This window comes from Schistocerca piceifrons, chromosome 3 (assembly GCF_021461385.2).
Source record: "Schistocerca piceifrons isolate TAMUIC-IGC-003096 chromosome 3, iqSchPice1.1, whole genome shotgun sequence".
Taxonomy (NCBI): domain Eukaryota; kingdom Metazoa; phylum Arthropoda; class Insecta; order Orthoptera; family Acrididae; genus Schistocerca; species Schistocerca piceifrons.
In genome coordinates, this window is record NC_060140.1 from 309,370,230 (window position 1) to 309,392,684 (window position 22,455).

Below are 22,455 nucleotides of genomic sequence, written 5' to 3' on the forward strand. Positions count from 1 at the left end.
AGTGATGATTTTATTGCGTGTTTTATATGCAGTGCAAAAAGATGGGATGAACTTCAAGAACTGAAGGCTTTCTTTGGCACATTGTTCATTAATGGATATGATGCCTTACCTCAAAAACAAAAATACTGGGAAGAAACCATTTTGAAGATGTCATGCATAATGTGTGTCTAAATGATGATACTAAGCTAGATAAGAATGACAGTCTCAAAAATTTGTCTCTACTTCAGTCACATCAGAGACTGTCTTCTTGAGTATGCTGTATGGGAGAATGAAAGAAGGGTAGATGAAGCTATGATCCTGTACTTTGGACAGTATGCTCTCATGCAATTCATTAACAGCAAATCTATACATTTTGGATACAGAGTGTGGTGTCATAACTTCAGACTACGTTAGTTTTTAAATTTTGAAGTTTATCAAAGAACAAAGGAACCACAACATAAATACAAAGAAGATTATGGTTTGGGAGGGGGAATCCCTTCACAGTTAACTGAATTCCTGCCTAAAGATGGTTGTGGTGGCACTTTGCCCCATAATTTGTTTGCAGTCAAATACTTCATGTCCTTGAAAATAGTTGATAAATTTATTGAAATTGGTACTGGTATAAATGGAACCTTCAGAAACAACAAAATTGAAAATCGCTCACTAAAAAAATGTAGCTGCAATGAAGCATGAAGACAGAGGTTCTTATGAAATGATTTGTGATAAAAATTCACAGCTGCTTGTCTGTCACTGGAATGAGAACTCTGTAGTCAAGGCAGTGTCAACCTGTGAAGGTGTAAATCACATTTGCAATATTCAATGGTATTCTACTGCACTGGAGAAGAAAACTGTAGTTCCTCAGCCTCATGTAATCAAGTCTTACAGAGTATGAGTGGAACAGATAGAATGGATCAAAATGTGAGCTATTATCAAATCTAATAAATAGTGGTGGGTAATTTTTTCTGTCAGGTTTAGATGTAGCAATCCAAAATTCATGGCTATTATACAGACATTCTGGGAAAAAAGAAACACAACTCACAGGTGCACAAAAAGTAATATAGCTGTTCAAGAAAAACATTTATACTCCTTTCATTCTAGAAAATATGATGTGTGATGTTCCATACACTTGGTGGTGTGTTTGTGCACTAACTCATATTTTGTAATGTATGTACAGAAAACAGTAAAAATCAATGTGGTCATGCCTTTTTAGCTTACTGAACCTACCCTAGCAATGTGAACAAGTTTTCTCGCAAGAAATTTCTGAGCATTAATGGGTTAATGTGAGTCAGCTACACTAATTTGGAATGAATAAATGAAGAAAACTTTTCAACAATGGAAACTACAGGTCATAATATCAACAATATAAGGAAAAGACACATTGCTACTCACCATAAAGATGACACACGGAATTGCAGACAGGCACAATGAAAAACCGCACATTAACTTTCAGCCAAAGCCTACCTCAGAAAAGGAAACACACATGCACATTCATTCACACAAAAAGCACATCTTACGCACATACGACCGCCATCCCCAGCAGCTCAGACCAGAATTGAACTGTCACTTAGAATGGAAGCAGCAATCTGGAGGGGGCAGGGAAGGGGAAGGGGAAGGGATGGTAGGGTGTGGGTTTCCAGGGACTAAACTGTCAAAAGGCACAGCGTAAGGATGCTTTGGGGCAGAGGGGTGGGGGGGTTGGGGGGGGTAGGACAGGTAGTGAAAAAGGAGAGGAGAGGTGAAGGGGAAAGATGGGAAGGTGCACTGGCAGAGGGCAGTACACAAAGAGAGTGAGAGAATGAGAATGGGGAGGAGGTAATGGGACAGAGGGTGTGGAGACTGTAGGTAAGTAACCATAAGTTGTGGCCGGTATAATTTCGGTAGAGGAGAATATGTTGTAAGGATAACTCCCATTTGTGCGATTTAGAAAAGCTGGTGGTGGAGGAGAGGATCCAGATGTTTCAGGTAGTGAAGTAGCCATTGAAATCAAGCATGTTATGTTTATCTGCATGTTGTGCCACAGGGTCATCTTATTTTGCTCTTGGTCACAGTTTGGTGGTGTGGCCAAGGCCAAAGTAGACCAGCGTGTGGCACACCATGCTGCTAAACATGATGGGGCCTGATTTAAATGACTGCTTCCCTCCCCGAGCCAACTATATTCTCTCCTCAACTACCAGCTTTTCTGGACTGTGCAGATGGAAGTTATCTTTACAACACATTCCCAAAATTATACCAGGCCCAATCTACAGTAACCTACTGACTGCACACCCTCCACCCAACAGTCCCCCCCCCCCCCCCCCTGTCCTATCATCTCCTACACATTCTCATTCCCTCATCCTCTTTGTGTGTTGTCCTCTGTCTTCCCATGTTTCCTTTCCTCTTTTTTTTTTTTTTGCTCCCCTCGCCCCCTTTCCCCATCTGTCTGGCCTACAGTCTCCTGATGCTGCACCTGCTGGCAGTCTACTCCCTGCATGCTCTGCCAGACAGCACTCTCTGCCCCCTATCCATAGCCTGCTACTCCTCCCCCTTCCCCTCCCCTTTTCAGACTGCTGCTTCCATTCTGTGTGTGAGTTTCATTCTGGTCCGAGCTGCTGGAGGTGGCGGTCAAGTGTGTGTGAGGTGTGCTTGCTTCTGTGAATGAATATGTGTGTGTGTGTGTGGTGTGTGTGTTTGCTTTTCTGAAGAAAGCTTTGGCTGAAAGGTAAAGTGTAAGTGTCTTTCATCATGTCTGACTGCAACTCAGTGTCTCTTTGTTAGATTTTGTACTAAAAAGACAAATATATGAGAATTTCTAAGGAATTTAGTGTAATTAAAAAAAATTCTGAAACCAGTACATCTGCTGTGAACAAACTTCAACAACGAATATCACCCTCGAATTCTTCAAGATACATATTCATTATAAAAGTAATGTTTCCTGTTTCAAAACTTCTGTGATTTGCAAAACTCCCCATATAGTTGTTGAGGAAAATACAATCTATAACTACAACTTGACATTAATTTTTTTTTCTCTTGATTACGAGCAGGGACATTATGCTGTATACCTTTAATCCATTCACCATGTTGCTTTCTGTAAGACTTTGTGCTGTCGAGTTTTATTCTGCCCTATATTTAGAGCTGCCACCAGTTGAGATTTTTCCAGGACTGCCCTTACTTTTATTAAGTTGTCTTGGTCTCCCCAAACACTTTGGGAACAATGGAAGGTCCCAGATTGTTATCATATTTAGTTCACCTTTGTTTCATTTTTTAACTAATCATCTGACATTGTATAAAGCTTTCAGCCAGAATAATGTACAAATTTTCCTTGCATTATTTTCATTACTGTGTGATTTGAGGGATGTTGGCATTATGCTTCATTCTCTTACAAAATTAAGCTGTGTCCAGCCTCAGTTCAAAATATAATACTGATTTCATCAGTGGTAAGTGGCACACTTCTATAATAATGTGACGTGTACTCATTTCAGAGTTCAGTTTCCACGGCAGCATGTTTTTTTGTGTGCATATTATGTCATGGCAGCTATGATTTTAATAAATCAATTATATTAGTAGAAGGAAAGTTGTTACTCACCATATAGCGGAGATGATGAGTCGCAGATAGGCACAACATAAAGACTTCCACAATTAAAGCTTTCGGTCATTGACCTTCAACAACAACAACAACAACCCCCCCCCCCCTGCACACACACACACACACACACACACAAATGCAACTCACATAGAGTCTCAGGCAACTGAAACCATACTGCGAGCAGCAGCAGCAGCAGTGCTTGATGGGAGTGGCGACTGGGTGGGGGTAAGGACGAGGCTGGGGTGGCAAGGGGGAGGGATAGTATGCTTGGGGTGGGAGACAGTGAAGTTCTGGAAGTTACACGGAGGGCAGTGGAAAGGTGGGGAAGGGAGGGGGAGGGGGGCTAGCGGAAAAAGAGAGAAATAAAAAGACTGGGTGTGGTGGTAGTATGACAGCTGTGCAGTGATGGAATGGGAACAGGGAAGGGGCTGGATGGGTGAGGACAGTGACTAACAAACGTTAAGGCCAGGAGGGTAACGGGAATGTAGGATGTATTGCAGGGAAAGTTCCCACCTGCGCAATTCAGAAAATCTGGTGTTGGTGGGAAGGATCCTTATGGCATAGGCTGTGAAGCAGTCATTGAAATGAAGGATATCATGTTTGGCAGTGTGTTCAGCAACAGGGTGGTCCACTTGTTTCTTGGCCACAGTTTGTCAGTGGCCATTCATGCGGACAGACAGCTTGTTGGTTGTCATGCCTACATAGAATGCAGAACCGTGGTTGCAGCTTAGCTTAGGGACCACATGCCTGGTTTCACAGGTAGCCCTGCCTTTGATGGGATAGGTGATGTTAGTGACTGGACTGGAGTAGGTGGTGGTGGGAGGACATATGGGACAGGTCGTGCATCTAGGTCTATTGCAGGGGTATGAGGCATGAGGTAAGGTATTGGAAGCAGGTGTTGTGTAAGGATGGACGAGTGTATTGTGTAAGTTTTGTGGATGGTGGAAAACCACTATGGGAGGTGTGGAAAAGATAGTGGGCAGGACATTTCTCATTTCAGAGGATGACAAGAGGTAATTGAAACCCTGGTGGAGTATATAATTTAGTTGCTCCAGTCCTGGGTGGTACTGAGTTACAAGAGGAATGCTCCTCTGTGGGCGGACGGTAGGACTTTGGGATGTGTTGGGACACTGGAAAGATAGGGCACACAATATGTGTTTTTGTACAAGGTTAGGGGGATAATTACAGTCAGTGAAGGCTTCAGTGGGAGCTTCAGTATATTTCAAGATGGACTGCTCATCACTGCAGATGTGACGACCATGGGTGGCTAGGCTGTATGGAAGGGACTTCTTGCTATGGAACGGATGGCAGCTGTCAAAGTGGAGTTATTGCTGGTGTTCAGTAGGTTTGATATTGACAGAGGTACTGATGTAGCCACCTTCGAAGTGGAGGTCAGCATCTAGGAAGGTGGCTTGTTGGGTTGAGTAAGACCAGGTGAAGCAAATGGGGGGAGAAGTTGTTGAGATTCTGGATGAATGTGGATAGGGTGTCCTCACCTTCAATCCAGATAGCAAAGATGTTATCAATGAATCTGAACAAAGTGAGGGGTTTAGGATTCTGGGTTTTTAGGAAGGATTCCTCTAGATGGCTCATGAATAGGTTTGCATAGGATGGAGCCATACGGGTGCCCATAGCCGTACCCCAGATTTGTTTGTATGTAATGCCTTCAAAGGAAAAGTAATTGTGGGTGAGGATATAGTTGGTCATGGCAACTAGGAAGGAGATTGTCTGTTTGGAATCTGTTGGGCATTGGGAAAGGTAGTGTTCAATAGCAGTAAGGCTATGGGCATTAGGAATGTTAGTGTACAGGGTGGGGGCATCAATAGTGATGAGCAAAGCACCATATGGTGAAGGGACAGGAACTGTGGAGAGTCGGTGGAGGAAATGGTTGGTATCTTTTGTATAGGAGGGCAGGTTCTGGGTAACAGATTGAAGGTGTTGGTCTACGAGAGCAGAGATTCTCTCAGTGGGGGCACAGTAACCGGCCACAGTGGGATGTCCTGGATGGTTAGGTTTATGGACTTTAGGAAGCATGTAGAAGGTAGGAGTATGACAGGGATATGCAACCACAAAGCCTTCATGATCTACTATTCCATACCAACATATCAAAGTGATCTGCTTTTAAAAATCAGTTGCTACATTTTTAATTTTTGGATACTGGTACTGTAAACAACTATTTAAAATAAAAGTTTTAAATCTTCACTATTTATTCGAAACATAATAATTTTATTTCATAATATTCTCAAGTATATTCTTACATTAATAACACAAGAATTATTTTACATTTAATGTGAAATCTGAGTAGCTGTTTTGTCAACAATGTCCTTCATATTTGGTGTATAGCTTGTTACACTTAGTCGAATACCTGAGTCCAGATGTTCATCAGTCAACCTTATTCTATGTTTATTTTTAATAAAGTTCATAATTGAAAACAGTGATTGACACAGTTTGGTAGAAGCAAACATGGCCTTTATTCTACGAGCAACATTAATTAAGATAGGTTATCTCTCGTGAGGAATTAGAGGCCAACAGGTTTTGGTTTCTGCAACACTTTTTGAGAAACAAATCATTTTTAATGATATTATTTCAAGTTCAAGAGCAGCCCTATCTATGTCAAAAACTTTTGCAATGGAAGAAGATATATTCAATAGTTCAATGTTAGCCCAAGGGAAAGGAACCAACTAGGTTACCACTGAAATCTTTTTGAAGTCTGAAAAACGACCACTGAAATCATCCCTCAAGTTGGAGATCATTATTGCATAACATTCACTATTGTAAGGTATCTCACTTCCTTCTATGTGTGTTTTCAGAGCTGGAAAATGTCTTAATTCACCCCTCTTAAAGCAGCACTCCCACAAAAACAATTTTTCAGTAAAATAATTTATTTCAGATGTCATATCAGCAATATCTTTGTCATTGCCCTTAAACTTCAAATTCAGCTCATTAAGGTTTTCTGTTAGGTCAATTAAGAAAGCAAAATTCAAAAGCCAGAGAGGATCTTCAATACAGGCTGAAAGACTATTCTCATCTTGTTCTTGCAAAAACAGTTTTATAGTCGGTAAAAGCTTGTGGAAACGTTGCAGCACTTTTCCCTTGCTAAGCCAACACACTTCAGTGTGGAGCAGTAAATCTCCATACTGTAGTTCTAGTTCATTTGCCAAATCTTATGAAAAGTCTTCTTTGAAGAGAGTGAGACCTAATTTTGCTGACTGTCTTGTCAACAGAATTCACAATTTCATTCATATTTAAAAACTTTCCACACAGAGACTGCTGGTGTAAAATACAGTGATAAGTTAAAAACGGTGGAAAACTTTCATCTCTTTGGCACAGAGCAATAGAACCACTTTTAGAACCTCTCAAGGCTGGGGCTCCATCTGTGGTAATGCTTACAAGCTTGTGGATAGGTATTTTCTCCGATAGAATGAGTTGCTTCATGGGAAAAAATATATCTTCTCCTCTTGTATGGCCTTTCAAAGAAAGTACTTTCAAAAGTTCTTCCTTGACAGTAAAGTTATTAAAAACTATCCTTATCAAAAACGGCAACTGAGCAGTACCTGTTGCATCAGTAGAATCATCTAATTGCATTGAAAAATAGCAGCACTCATCCAAATCTGTTTTGAGAGAAAACATCATTAGACATATTTTCAACTCTCCTTGTGACCGTTCTTGATGAAAGTTGAAGGAATTCGATGGCAGCAACTATTTCGGACTTGTTCTTGAAATTATGAAACAACTCGTCAGCAGCCTCTCGAAATGCTTCTTTTACGAATTTACCATCTTCGAAAGGTTTCTTCCTTTCCACTAATACGTTCCAAACATGATAAGAAGCAAGAGTGGCAGCAACGCTTTTGTCTACTGGTTTTGTGAACATGCTTTGTTGAACACTTAATTGATTTTTAAGTTTCTTGATTTTATCTTTTCTCAGTTTGGAGTTTACAGGAAACTCGGTACTAACACACGGGTGCACAGTTTTGAAATGTCTCTTGATGTTTTTCTTTTTCAACTACAGGACTATCTGGAGAACCAACTAACACAGAATGAAAACTGCAAGACAATTTTGCGTTTCTTCACCATGCATATTACAAGAAAAGTTAAACATTGTAGGAATAAATTTTAGGATTGACTGGGGGTTCTAATATCTGAAAACCAGTGAGCAGTTTCTTGTAATAGAATAACTTCTAATCCAAAATGTATGCTTAAGCTTATGGCTTACTTTTGAAGTGTCTCATTCCAGGCCACCACAATACACTTATGCAATGATGTTGAAACAATAAAGAGCTATTTGGAAAGTAAGTTCCGATTGGTCACAAAATGGAAACCTCTGTGAAAATCTGATGAAGCTTTGCATAGATATGTTGGGCAGTATCTCTAGTATGCCCATGTATTGCATCACATCGCTCTTTTCAGTTCTGAGCACACAGTGAGCACATAAAACTGTATAGAAAAAAGTGTCTCCTGCCAAGTATGAAGCTATGCAGTCCACAAAACATAACTGTCATAAGTTTCATTCTTCAAGACAACTCTCAACCGCATTCTGCAGGGGCAATGAAGACCTCCTTTGATGCAAAATGTTAGATCACAACAATATAGGTCATAATTAGCTCTCTCTGAGTTTCATCTCTGTTCACATGAACCGCTGGTTATGAAGACATTTTCGGACAGACAATGAGCTGTAGACCAGCATGGAGAATTGTGGAAAGCAATGGTGGCTGCCTTCTATGATGAAGGTATTGGAAAGTTGGTACAACGCTACAGCAAATGTCCAAGTTGGAGCAGCAATTATATAGATAAGTAGCTGTAAGTTGTAGCTAACTGTTGCAAATAAAACATTTTTGACTTTCACAGTGGTTTCCATTTCACGGCCAATCGGAACTTACTTTCTGAATACCTCTTGTGTTAAATTACTGCAGAAATCTGTTTTTACAATCTACATCTACATCTACATCCATACTCCGCAAGCCACCTGACGGTGTTAGAATTTACAATAAACCAAGGTAACTGTGTTTCATGCAGACTGGTAAAGACCAGCAAATAATAATTAAAAATTAAACGAAATTCCATGCATTATAGTCATATTAGCAGTATGCAAAACTGGTACAATTAAGACTATATAGAGTTTACTTACTAATAACAGATGGCATGCTGGTACCAATTAGGGTTTCTGAATCATCTGTACTTGGATCTGCAGTTTCTGAAATGTCTGTCATAGCTTTCTGCAACATCAAAAATGGAAAAACAGATCTGAAATTAGGTGCTGAGTTTTTTCTTTTCACATAATTGTTTTTTTTTTTACTTGATGATTATAAAATTTCTGTAAAATACATTTAACAATGGAAGGACTAGCAGTTGAGAAAAACAAGCTTTGTTAGTTGTATCACTCCTAAAAAATTTAATTTCACATATACAATGTTTTTTCTTTACCTGCCCTTTAATTTGAGTGACACCCGATGGGGAAAACTATGCTTTGTCTTTACAGTAACAGTATACCCAGCAACTCTTTCCATGAATAGGACTGGGTTACCATGTGTCTGTGAAGCACATGACTTTCATTCTGTTATGTTTACAATGGTTTCATACTCTTGCTTGCTGAAATAAACAAGAGAAAATTATTCAAATCAACAGACTGTTTAGAAGAACTTGTTGTTTTGTGTCATTATTAAAGATAAAATAGTACATCTCAACTGAAAAATAAAAGACAGAGGAAGAAAAATTAGCATAACAAAGGGAGCTGGAGAATGAATGAGTGAAAACAGAATACAAATTACATTCATTGTTGAGTGGTTTCATTTACAGGTAACAAATTCTTTTGCCAAAAGTCACAACATAAGAGCTTCAACAACAACATACAGAAAGAAAACTTAATAACATCACAGACTATGCACAGAAGATTACGTAGTGATGCTTGCATGATAAACATTTGTGTACATTACAAATAAAAAACAAAAAGAATTATCTTATTATGTGCTCATCAATAAATTCCAACATGACATTTTTATAGTTGTAGAATTTATATACTCAGAAATGTAAGTAGAATTTACACTAGTGTGTGTGTGTGTGTGTGTGTGTGTGTGTGTGTGTGTGTGTGTGTGTGTGTGCGCGCGCGCTATGAATGCAGGAGGACTGTATAATGGTTTGGATCCATTCAGATTGCAGTGATTAATGACGACTGTTAGAGATCACTTATTATTTACATTACGTTAATATTCACAAATCAAAATATATTCAATTGTCATTTAGTGTGATGTCTTTTTTCTGCATAAAGTTTTTCACCTGTGTCTGCTGATAATGACTGCTCTCAACAGCTTGTAACTCACAGAGTTCCCAACTAGCTCCAACAAAGTTTGTCCAGTTGTTGCTGTATAGGTTTTTGCAACTACTCCATTGTGATATAAATATTCTAAGGGTTGACAGGAGTGTTTCCGTGGTCATGTTGCCAACTGCGTCCAAATTCAATCTCATGTTGCTATGTACACAAATATGGCAACATAGCACTTTTCCTTTAACTTGGATCAGTGTGGGCCAGTTTTCACATAGAATCAATCCCATAATTGAAGAAAGGCCTCTCAGCTTCTACACATGGCTGTGGCAAACCTCCCAAGAGCTGTTGTGCAGGCTTTACCTTTAATTACTAATGAGTCAGGCTCTGATGCAAAAAATGCTGAATTGCATTTCATCTGTTAGGCTTCCCGAGAGATGCAAGCGACAGTTGGCTCCCAGCATGGGAAAAATGGTAATGTTCACCTTGGAGTATTAGCCTTGTGAGATGACGGAGAAGTGCAGTACAAGTTGATGCTCTTCCTCATGTGACAAGCCAGCATATCATACCATACCATGCCTCAACCCATTGTAATCTTGTGTCATCAAGGATATGATGCAGTGGTTTGAACTTGCTGCTATTGTCTACTAGCTTGTTGGTCTCCAACTGGTGGATTTCTGTGACAGAAATAGTTTTTTGTGCTATTCCAATGCATCATAGCAAAGCATCCTGCAGTTCACTGTGAGACAGTTCAGAAATTACTCATTTCCTTTGCAGTCTTGCAGTTATTAATAACCTGAGACAGTATGCCATTATCTGCTGCAGTCATGATGACTTCAAGAATCAACAGGTGAGATCATCTTGGCTTGCTCTGCTGATGTGACAGAGAACTTGAGCTTTTCCTTCTGGAAACTCCAGAGATGCAGAATCATTAGTGTGTCTAAAACAGACCTTGAAGTGGTGTCTTCTTTAAGCCAGGCCAGTCCCTCCCACCAAAGTCTGTTTTCTTGCTGGTGTGTAGGAGACACTTCTCGTGATTTAAGATGTCTTGTAGACACATAGTTCCATACTGCAACGGACATGATTTCTTATATCTCTAACACACAGTTCTGTACTGCCCCATGGACTCAGTGTAGCTTCTCTCAAGCTTCAGTTCTCTCACTTGTCACTGTTCAATCTGAGAGAAGTGTTTGCTGCAATGTGGTAAGAATCACCTAATTGATTTGGCTCTTTGTGAGACAGAACAAATCTGCCTGTGGAATTCATCATTGTCTGTTCCACATACTGTCCCTCCTCTTTTGTTGTTGTACCTTGACGTAATTATTCTATTGCTCATAAGTGGATGTGTTTGAATGTCAGAGTTAGTTTTTACAATGCATGACATGACTCGCCCCTGTGATGAACTGGTGTACTCTATCATTTGATGCTGTCCTGATATGACCTGACCTCACTCTGTCTCCTGAAACACGGGACCTGCATCTAACTCTACATACATACTTCGAAAGCCACCATATGTTGCATGGCGGGGGGTACCCTGTAGCACTACTAGTCATTTCCCTTCCTGTCCCACTTACAATTACAGTGAGTGAAAAATGAATGTGTCTATGCCTCCATACGTGCCCTAATCCCTCTGAACTTATCTTCGTGGTCCTTACATGAAATGTACATGGGAGTTCAGCTCATATGGAGATGGTCCTTCTCTTTTGAATGTGTGGACAAAATTCGGCTCCTGGCAATACGTCGATCTTACCAGGTGGCCAAAACTCTGGATCAAAGAGTTGAGCATTTGGCAAGCTGCACATACTTTGCTCAATTATTTGTTCTGGCGGTTATCCATGGCAAAGGCATCAGTTATCCATGGTAAAAACTCAACACTTGACAGACATCATATACTTGTTTATGCAAGGATCCACTTGTACAGAGACGTGGCATTTTGTTTCCGAGTGGGTTGTACATATTTCTTGAATCATTACTCTGCTGTGGCACCTTTTTTAAGTCTGTGGTATCATGCACATGCATCTGATATGAAGTGCGAATGCAACTCAGTATCTAATTAGAGCATGACAAGTCTTGCAACTTTATTCTCGCTGTCGCAAGGGGCACTCGTTTGCCTCGGCTGATCCTTAGTGAACAATAATTAGATGTACTTAACTAATATTTGCCATTGTGTTCATGCTGCATGTGCTGTAGCCTTGACAAGCTCTGAAAATTTACATTTATTTTCGAGAAAAGCACACATTTCCTTAAATGTTGGAAATCTTTTTCAATTAAGAGTGGCTTCAAGCTCTGCTCTTATGGACTCTTCCACCCTTTCTGTAAAGAGCTGTGGTGTAATTATGTCTTGCAAAGAGACATCTGGATTTTATGCCAGCATTGCATGCACATTGGTTGAAGCCTCATTCAATAGTGCTCAAAGTTCACTTGCACACGGCTTTGTCATTGACTGTAACATTAAAGCATCTTTAAAGTGTCAATACAATCAACTGAGAATTTCTGTGTTTGTTACAAACCAAATCAAAGGCTACTTTAAAGTTAGTGTTACTCACTGCGAGATGAGTAGTTACACTGTGCACTTCACCTGTTAACGAATTTGGCAAATGATGGTACTTCGCAATGTCCTTTAGATCTCCATTAGTATCCAGATGGCAAGGACTACAAAGCAGACACTGAAATTGGCATTAAGAACATTATGTTCTGAAGCATGTCCCACCATCGGATAGTCAACACTGCTTTTGGCCAGCCAGATGGCTGGTTGATGGTCATGCCCTCATAAAAGGCTGTGTAAAGGTTACACCTTAGCTGGTATATGATAAAATTACTTTCACAGACTACCCTAACTCTGATGGGTTAGGATATGTTTGTCACATAACTAGGAAGTGATGGGTGGATATATAGGAAATAATTTTGTATCTAAACCTACCAGGTTTTGGGGGGTACTGCCTGTATGCAAAAGTCGTAGTAAGACCTTCACAGCATACTGGGCAATGGATTGCTCCTCATTGCAGATGCTTTGTCCTCAAGCGGTCAGATGGCAGCTATCAAACTGGACAAGGTTTTCTAATGGCACCATCAGAGAGGGGAGGGCAGTGTACATGGAGGTAGCATGCACTGCTCAGGAGGTTAAGGTGATGTGAGAGAGGGTTATGAGAATTTGGAGGAACGAGCATAGTGTGTCTTGGCCTTGGGTCCGAATGTCAAATGTGTGTGAATTTCTAAGGAACCAAACTGCTGAGGTCATCAGTCCCATGCTAAGAACAACACACACACCCACGCCCGAGGGAGGACTCGGAACTTCCAACGGGAGTAGCGCCTTGGGTCAAGATCATGAATATATCATCAATGAATCTGAAATAGAAAAGAGGTTTGGGACCTTCGACGGCAAGGAATGTGCTCTCTATATAGCCCATAAATAGGTTAGTGTAAGATGGTTCCATGCAGGTGTCCATGGCTGCTTCATAAATTTGTTTGATATCTTCTCCTCAAAGGAGAAGTAGTTACAGGTAAGGATGTATTTTACAGGTGTACAAGGTATGAAGTAGTGGATTTGGAACCAACAGGACACACAGGGATCCAGGTAGTAATGGGGTGGGATATGGTATCAGCAACTGAAATATCGTTTTAAATTAGTACACTGTTTTTACACATGTAGATGAGTGAAAACACTGAGTTCATTGTTTTTATATAACTGTGTAATACTTATCTCTTTACAGTATTTCATGTTTCAAAAATGAATGTCTCAACCAAAGCTGAACTGTTTTCCAGTTGTGTTCATTCTTCGGGACTCAGTCCTTAAGACTAGAGTGTAACGGAACAGGTTTACAAATGGTTCACAGCATACAGCATAAGTCTTAATTTTACAGGAACACATAACAGCCAACTCCAAACAAATAAAAATTACTTACCACAAGTAAAACAATAATGTGCTCCATGCAACATGTGTCCTATTAATAGAAAAGAACTAGTGCTCAAAAGCCAATGAGAATGCTTCCTGTTATGTGTTCCTGTGCCTTTCCTTTACTTTGCTTACCATACATAAAGACCAATAGGTAGAATCTAAATGAGACTCCATATGTGTAATTCCCATGCATTCAAATGATGATTATGATGTTTGGTTTGTGGGGTACTCAATGATGTAGTTATCAGCACCGTATAAATTCCCAATCTTTCCACAGTCCAGTTTCACCATTTTCCTGAATTATGATGAAATGATGAGGACAACACAGACACCCAGTCCCCAGGTGGTGAAAATCTCCAACTCGGCCAGGAATCGAACCCAGGATCTAGTCATCCAGAGGTAGCAATGCTAATTACTTGACCACATGCTGTGGATGCACGCAAATGAACAACTTGAGGTGTCACCAGCACCAAGATATGTCAACAAAAAAGCTCAATTCTGGCTGCTTTATACTGTAGTGAAGAGTGGGTCCCTCTCAACCTGGAGTCTGAGGATGTGCCCCCATATCTTCCTTAAGAAGGCACTAACAATTCTGAAAGATAAGTTTTTTCCTACTTTTATGTGAGTCTATTGGGAGCACTTGGAATTTAGCTTCCTTAAGATACGTACTGGCCAGCCATTCTGTATCCTTGTACGTTTCCAAGCCTGTTACTGAAACACAGCATTCAGAGAGTTGTTAAAAGCAGTACACATTTATGAGTAACACTTAATTTCATTTTTTTATGTACACAGACATTTCTAATTTCCTTACATGATGCCTACATTCATGTGATACAACCTTATATCCATCAATGTGTATCAATTCAATTTCTTTGAGATGCATCGCACTTGAAGAAAAACATTTTGGTTTTTCAATTTCCTGTATACAAAAGTTTCATTTTATTATAAAATAGCTTTTCTGTATTTTAATGAAAAACTCCAAATGTATTCTGACAGTTACCTTTGTGCTGTACAAGCAACCAGTTTTTTGTTTTTCCAGTAACTGCTGTTTCTGCGTCAAATAACAGCTGTTACTGTGTCTATAGTTAAATGGCAACTCTGTCTTTCTGAAATATTTACATTACTTTGAAGGAACATCTCTCTTTACTTGCTACTTACTTCATACTCCAGTGAAAAAGTATCACTAATGGAAGTCTTTTTGCAAACTAAAAGAAGGGTAGACTTCCCAGAACAGTGCTAACAATGAGATACTGGCAAAGTTTTCAGACTTTCTTGGTTGTTGCTGACTGTTTCATTTTCAAGAATTTATCATTAGTAATAGCACTTGTTTTTAGTGTGGGTGGATGGATGTGCATGTATGAAAAAGCAAGGCAGGTAATTATGCAGACCTGGCTTAAGAGCATTTTTCTACAAAAGCAACGTATCACATATTTAGTGCAGTGAACCACCACCACCCCCCCTTTCCCAGCTGATTAGGATGGACAGCAATGGCCACTCCTAAGGCCAATATCTTGGAGTTCAAGAATTTTGATTGGATTGTATGTCTGCTGCACTTACTAAGAAGAGGATAGGTTAGAAAGTGATTTATAAAGTCCTGCATAATAATTCTTCAATTAAGATGTGCAGTCATTTTAAACCACATCTAAATCCTGACTAAAAAGATGTGCATTGAACTGTGTCAGCAAATACAAGAAAATTATGCTGCAAGGTGGTCACAAGCTGTATTTAATGTCATAACTGGTGATTAAACTTGGCTGTAACAATTTGACAATGAAAACAAAGTAGCAATTGTGTTTGGGTCTTCCCAGGGAAGAACCCATCAGCTAATTGGAAAAAAGAGCACAAAATGTCAAGAAAAGAATGGTGCAAATGTTTTATGACAAGTGCCACATTACTAGCATTGTTGCGGATAAGGTCAACATAGTAACTTCATGTTGATATTTTGTGGTTTGCCAGCCCAGCCTCTTTGAAAGCATCAAAGAGCATCCAAAATTTTGTTTTCATGTGATCCTGCACCATCTTGACAACTCAACAGACACCACAAATTAAGTCTCCTATGAGATATGTCTCAAAATAGCAACAGTTGGTATTTTCTGCGACCTATCTCAGGCACTTGAATGTGTGAATTACAGTATTCTCATGGATAAACTGAGCTTTTATGGAACTGATTGAATGACAAAGAAATGGAGACTATCTTAGCTAACTAAATGAATGCAGAAAGTTACACCAACAATGCAAGGAAAAGATAAGATTGCTACTTACCTTAAACATGGCGTGTTAAGTTTCAGAGAGGTACAATTAAAAGACATTTACACATTTGTGTGTTTGTGTGTTTTTTCTCTTTTCCTGATGAATGTTGTGGTCAGCAGTTAGTGTGTAAATGTCTTTTTTAATTTTGCTGGTCTGCAACTCAACGCGTCATCTTTATGGTAAATAGCAATCTTTTTTTCTTTACATTGTTGACATTCCAACCTGGAGTTCACATTGCTTCAAAGTTATACTGACGAGTTCAATCAATGTAAGCAGAAGAAATTGTTCTGACTGGAGAGAAATCACACATGGGGTTCACAAAACACAATTTTAGGTTCGCCACTGTTTCTCATGTTATGTAAATGACCTTCCATCTTATATACAACAAGCAGAGTTAGTTCTTTTTGTGGATGACACTAGTATTGTAATCAGTCCAATCATACATATAGCAACAGAGGAAATTGTAAATAATGTTCTTAAATATATTGATTTTTCTGTGAATGGTCTCACTCTCAATTTCAAAACAGCATAACATATTCAGTCCTGCCCATCTAGAGGTATGACACCAAATGATAAATGTAAAATATGGTGAGGAAATAATGACTAGGGGGGGAAAAGTCATAATTTTCAGGTGAGAATTTAAACTGTAAAAAAAGAACATTTTGGAACTCCTAAAACAACTTAGTTCAACCATATGTGCACTTCAAATCATTGCAAATCTTGGGGTGAGAGAAATCAGTAAGTTGACATATTTTGTGACTTACATTCAACAGTGGACTGTGTTCTGGGGTAACTCAAATTTAAGAAAGAAAGTGTTGATTCAGCAGCTTGACTACTGCTTCACGGTATATTTATTCCTTGATAAAATTTTTTTTGTAAATAATCCAGTGCAGTCAAATGGAACAATAAGGTACATAATTATAATACCAGAAACAAATATGAAATTCATTACTTCACTCTCAGGTGGTCTTTAGCACAAAAATGTGTGTACAATGCTGCCATCAAAATTTCTGATCATTTACCCAATGACATATCTGACAAGCAGCAAAGCCAAATTTGAAAAGAAACTGAAAAAGTTTCCCTTTCACTACTCCTCCTCTCCCATAGAAGAACTTCTAATTTTGCAATGTGTAGAAATGATCAACTTGTAGCCATATTTACACACAAATGTGTAATGTAAATGTAAAAATTACTCATTCCACACCATTAAGATGATTCACAGGACTTGAAACTAAGTAACTCACTCAGGTCCAAAAATTTGCTTATTTATCTTGTAACCATGATCAAGTTCCGTGGAGTTTCTCCAGGTTTGCTTATGCAAAAGAAATGGCTGGGAGTAGCTGATTTGAGTCTTCACGAGTTGTTGACAGAGTATGTGAAGTGTACGCAAAGGATATCCAAAATGAAGCCTACTGTCAGTTTTCATCAAGTGTTTTGGGTGGATTTAATGGTTCATAGACTGAATAAGACACCTTTAAAATTAAGTACAGGTATCAATTTCAAAAGATGATACCAGCCTCTCAGCTTTGACAGTCTCTCTCATTAACTCCTGTAGGCTTATGCTCTCATCTATGAATCATTTACCAGTAAATATAGTAAAACACATATTTTACTTAACTACTTTCATGCATCATCAGCTGGAAATAATATCAATTTTAAATATGCTTTACATAAATACTTTTGGAGTAAAGGAGTACTTAATCCCAGAACCACCCTACTCCCTCTGCAAGATATTTTTACTGTGCAATCCTTACTACATACACAACTTCTCCAAAATGGAAACCCTTGTACTTGGAGAAGCATTCCAGACAGTGCCTCTATAAATTATCTGACCTATCTGACCTGTCGACAGCCTGCTCCTGCCTTGTGATGGTATCCATCCTACTTGCAGTGAACTCCCTTGTCAGTCCTCTTAGTGCCCAGATCCCTCCTACCCCCTGCCCTCCCCCCCCCCCCCCCCCCCCCCCCCCAGCTGACCTATTCACAAAAAACACTGTTGTTAACCTTTCCACCAAAAACCTCAGTCATACATAAGCTTCAGTCATATCCAAAGGTCTCATCTTCAGCCCCACACCCAAATTTAACCATGATGGACTTGTCAAAGATCTACTCTCTGTCTTCCAATCCCTACAGTGGAAATGTTTCAGTCACCAATCCCTCCAGCCAAAGCCAACCAAATTCCAACACTGAAACTTGCCTCTACCAGTTCATTTCAGCATCCAACTGTGACCCCCACCTCCAACCTAACCATCCACTGGTCACCTGCCAAGCATTCTGTAACCCCAACTTGGCCCCTTTCCCAGGTCCCATCCTAAAACCACTAAGCTTTCAGCAAAAGACAGGGCAGTCATAAACAACCTGAATACAGACCCTTAGCTAGTCATCTTCCCTGGAGACAAGGCCTTCACTGCTGTATGATGAGTCACAGTGACTACCCGGCAGAAGGTCGCTGGCAACTGTCTGCCTACTCCACCTACATGCTCTGTCATACTGATCCCATCCCAGAAGTCCAACATAGCCTCCAATCCCTACTGAAATCCACAGGCTCTTCTCAGAATCTCTCCCTCAAGTTCATCTCCCTCTTCACTCCAACAACACCTCACACACTCATCTTTTACATGCTCTCCAAAATCCACAAACCCAAGAATCCTGGTGCCCCACTGTAGCTGCTTACTGTGCTCCCACTGAAGGAATTTCCACTCTCGTTGACCAATATCTCCAACCAATTGCCTGAAACCTAGCCTTCCCCATCAAAGACGCTACCAACTTCCTTCACCCGCTTTCCATCATCTCCACCTCTGTACCTCCTGGATCCCTAATTGTCTCTATTGATGCCACACTAACATCCCTCGAGCCCATGGCCTTGCCACTGTCGAACAGTCTAACTTTCCTTTTAAGTAAAGGTATACAAACAAATCTGTGGATTGACTTTGGGCACTCACGTGGCACCCTCCAATGCCACCCTGCTTACGGGTCATGTAGAGGAAACCTTCCCAGCCTTCCAAAACTCCGAACCCTTGGACTGGTTCAGGTTCACTGGTGACAACTTCATGATCTGTGCCCAGAAGCAAGACACCCCATCCTTCTTCCGTAACAAACTTGACACCTTCTCACCCATCCATTTTACCCGGCCCTCCATTACCCAAAGCACCATGTTCCTGGATGCTAACCCACACTGCATTTCAACAGCTGACATCTCTTCCGCACCAAAAAGTCCCTCCCGTAGGGCCTAGTCACTTGTAGATGGCACATCTGCAGTGGCGAGAACTCCCTTGCCCAATGTGCTGAAGGCCTTACAAACGCCTTCACAGACAGACAGTACTCCCAAAACTTAGTCCACAAACAGATCTTTTGTGTAATATCCTCACAAATCCTTATCTTCCCACCACCCCCAAGAATCAGCGATAGAGAAGTGCCTCATTTGTGACCCAATACCATTCCAGACAGGAACAACTGAACCACATCCTTTGTCACAGCTTTGATTATCATCATGCCCTGAAATGAGGGACATCCTTCCCAAGATCATTCCCAACCCTCCAAAAGTGGTGTTCCATAGCTCACTCAACCTGCTCAACACCCTAGTCCAGTCCTATTCCAGTCCATCATAGGCTTATCCCACCCCATCAGAGGCTGGGCCACCTGTGAAAGCAGCCATGTCGTATACCATATCTGCTGCAAACACTTCACAGTGTTCTATGTCAGTATGACTAATAATCATCCATACACCAGGATGAATGGCCACCACAAAACAGGTGCCAAGAACAACCGAGTGGCACAACATGCAGCTGAGGGCAACATGCTCAATTTCAACAGCAACTTTATAACCTTGGCCATCTGGAGCCTTCCCTCCTTCACCAACTCCTCTGAACTATGCAGAAGGGAGTTATCCTTACAACACATGCTACACTCCTGCAATCATCCTGGCCTCAATCTCCAGTAATCAATTGTTCCCACATCCTCCACCATACAGTTTCCCCTTCCTCCATCCTGCCACCCCCTCCCAACTCATGTCTTCAAGGCACCTTCAGTGTGTGTTGCTCCCCACTGCCACCGACAACTGTGCATCATGTGCCTAGCCTCTATATCTCCCTCTCCCTTCCTCCTGTCTCCCTCTACCAAACTCACTCAACACTACCCTCACCAAAATCTAGTCCACAGGCTGAAATACAGCATTGGCACTGTTGACAGTCAGCGCCACATGTGGGCATATGCATGTGTATGTGTGTGTGTGTGTGTGTGTTTCCTGTGTGTATTTTACTCTAGCTCGTACAAGGACTACTCTGAAAGCTGGCAAATTTTCTTTATTTTCATGTGTTCCTATCGACAGCCCAACACTTCTGCTATTTGGCGAGTGGCCTCCTTAAATCCAAAGTATTTACATTCTACACGAATTTTCTTACAACATTTAATCATACTTTACTCATTCCAAATACAAAATTGATCTTAGTTTAAAAAAAGACTTGTTTACTGCACAGGATGGTAGCTATAGTCAATCAACTAATCATTGACTAGTGGCAGAAGATGATGATCAAATTCGAAGCTTAGCTACATCCAGTACTTGTTTACTTATATTTTTATGAGCAAAGTAAACCAATACTGAAATCTATATGCTCACATGTCAGTAAATGCCTCTATTAAAGCCCAACAATGTATTTTGCTTACATTGTCTCATCTACAACTGACAGAAGAATATGAAACAGAAAAAGTTTCTACAAATTACAATGCCACTAGATGACATTCTGGACTGCAGAATTTATATATGAACTTAACCATTTTGAAAGCAATATTATGTTGGTAACTTGTCAAAGAAAATAAACAATAGAAATGTACCACCTTCAATCTTTTATATTTTTTAACATGAATGTGAAGGGTAGAGCTCTAGATAACAGATAATGTTAATTGACAATGAGATAATCCAATAGTTCAGAAGGAGCAGGATGACTGAAAAGAAAAACTATTGCCAGTCACACTTTGCTGTAATATCAGTATCTGATCACTGTTCAGAGCAGTCCATATTGTTTAAATTAATTTTAATATTGTTTTAATAAGTTCTGTTTAATATTGTAGTCAAATATAGCAGAGGTCAGTTGTTACCCATTTTACGTTTTCTGAGGTGATGCCAGCTTTAAGTGAATACCCATGTAGTGCCTATGAGGTGTGGCTATAAAATAACAGGACTGTTGCTGTAAAACATTTTATTCAAAAACATACATATTTAGTTACTCTCTGTCTCAATATAGTCCCATCCTCTATCCCCATGACACTCCATCCTAATTTTCCATTTATGGAAATGTGCTAAGAGTCTTCCTCTGTGAGCTCCTTAATGACATGTGCCACTTTTCTTTTCGCACAGACCGAAATCTTGTTCCTTTTAATGCAAATTTAACCTTGGAGAATAGATTAAAATCATATGGTGCTAGGTCAGGCAAATAAAGTGGGTGGTCTAATACTGGGATGCTAGAAACCTCTTAACAGATGACACAGTATTAGCTGGTGCATCGTCTTGTTGCAGAACCTGGGCTTGTTTTTCCATAATTTGGGTCTTTTTTCTTCTTATTTTCTCATGGGAACTGGGCAAGAACCTCAAGGTAGTAGTAATGTTGATTAACAGTTTGACATTCAGGAACTCAGTGAAGATACAAAATTCCATTAACATAAAAAAAAAAACAATCATCACTGCTTTGAATCTTGATTTGCTCAGCCAAGCTTTTTCCACTCTGGGTGAAATTGGGGCTTTCCATCACATGGACTGGCACTTTGTTTCTGTATCATAAGTGGTAAACCACGATTCATTACATGTTATCATTCTTTTCAAATTAGGACCATTTTCAATGGTATTCAAAGTGTCATGTTAGTACAAACATTTTCACAAACTAATTTTTGTTTCATTGTGAGAATTTTCAGCAGCAGATTCTTACACACTTTTCTTATGTTAAATTGATTATGTAAAATTTGTCTTAAGCATTCTTTGCCAGTTCTTACAGTTTCAGCAACTGATCAAATACTCAACCAAAAATCAGATCAAATAAAATTATCTGCTTTTCTGATATTTTCATTCAGTTTTGATGTTGAAGGGTGTCCTGGATGTGAGTCACCTTCAACATCTTTTTGGCCACCTTGGAAAAGCTTGAATCACTTAAAAACTCACTTCCATGATAAACAGTCTTCACCATCCTCCTTTTATTAAGAGATAGGTTTCAGCAGCAGATTTCCCACCTTTCATATGAAACTTCACAAAAATTTGTTGCTCTATTATTACACTTACTATTCCAGCAAAACAAAATAAAGCTCTTACAGAAATGAAGATCATGGCCATATTGATTTGTCTACAAACACTAGAGAAGCTCCAATGGACTGAGAAGGCTTAACACATCATAGCCATTCGTCATTCACCTTTGGCGCATGTGCACTTACTCTGTTACAGCATCAATCCATTATTTTATAGCCACACCTCATATTTCTTAATGTTTACATCCACCTGCTGACCAGGACACATTATCACTTTGCTGTTCA

General features: G+C 39.8%; 1 protein-coding gene across 3 annotated transcripts in view; it reads right to left on the minus strand.

Moving 5' to 3' along the window:
- The window catches only part of LOC124788263 (zinc finger protein 143-like), a 118,345-nt gene that overhangs the window by 77,114 nt on the left and 18,776 nt on the right, over positions 1-22,455 (minus strand). For all 3 annotated transcript variants that reach the window (XM_047255467.1, XM_047255468.1, XM_047255466.1), the window contains exons 2-3: positions 8,963-9,127; positions 8,667-8,754 (exon numbers count right to left, since the gene is read on the minus strand). In XM_047255467.1, coding sequence (XP_047111423.1) covers positions 8,667-8,748 — 82 coding nt within the window. In that variant the 5' untranslated portion in view covers positions 8,749-8,754; positions 8,963-9,127. The remainder of the gene's footprint in view (positions 1-8,666; positions 8,755-8,962; positions 9,128-22,455) is intronic.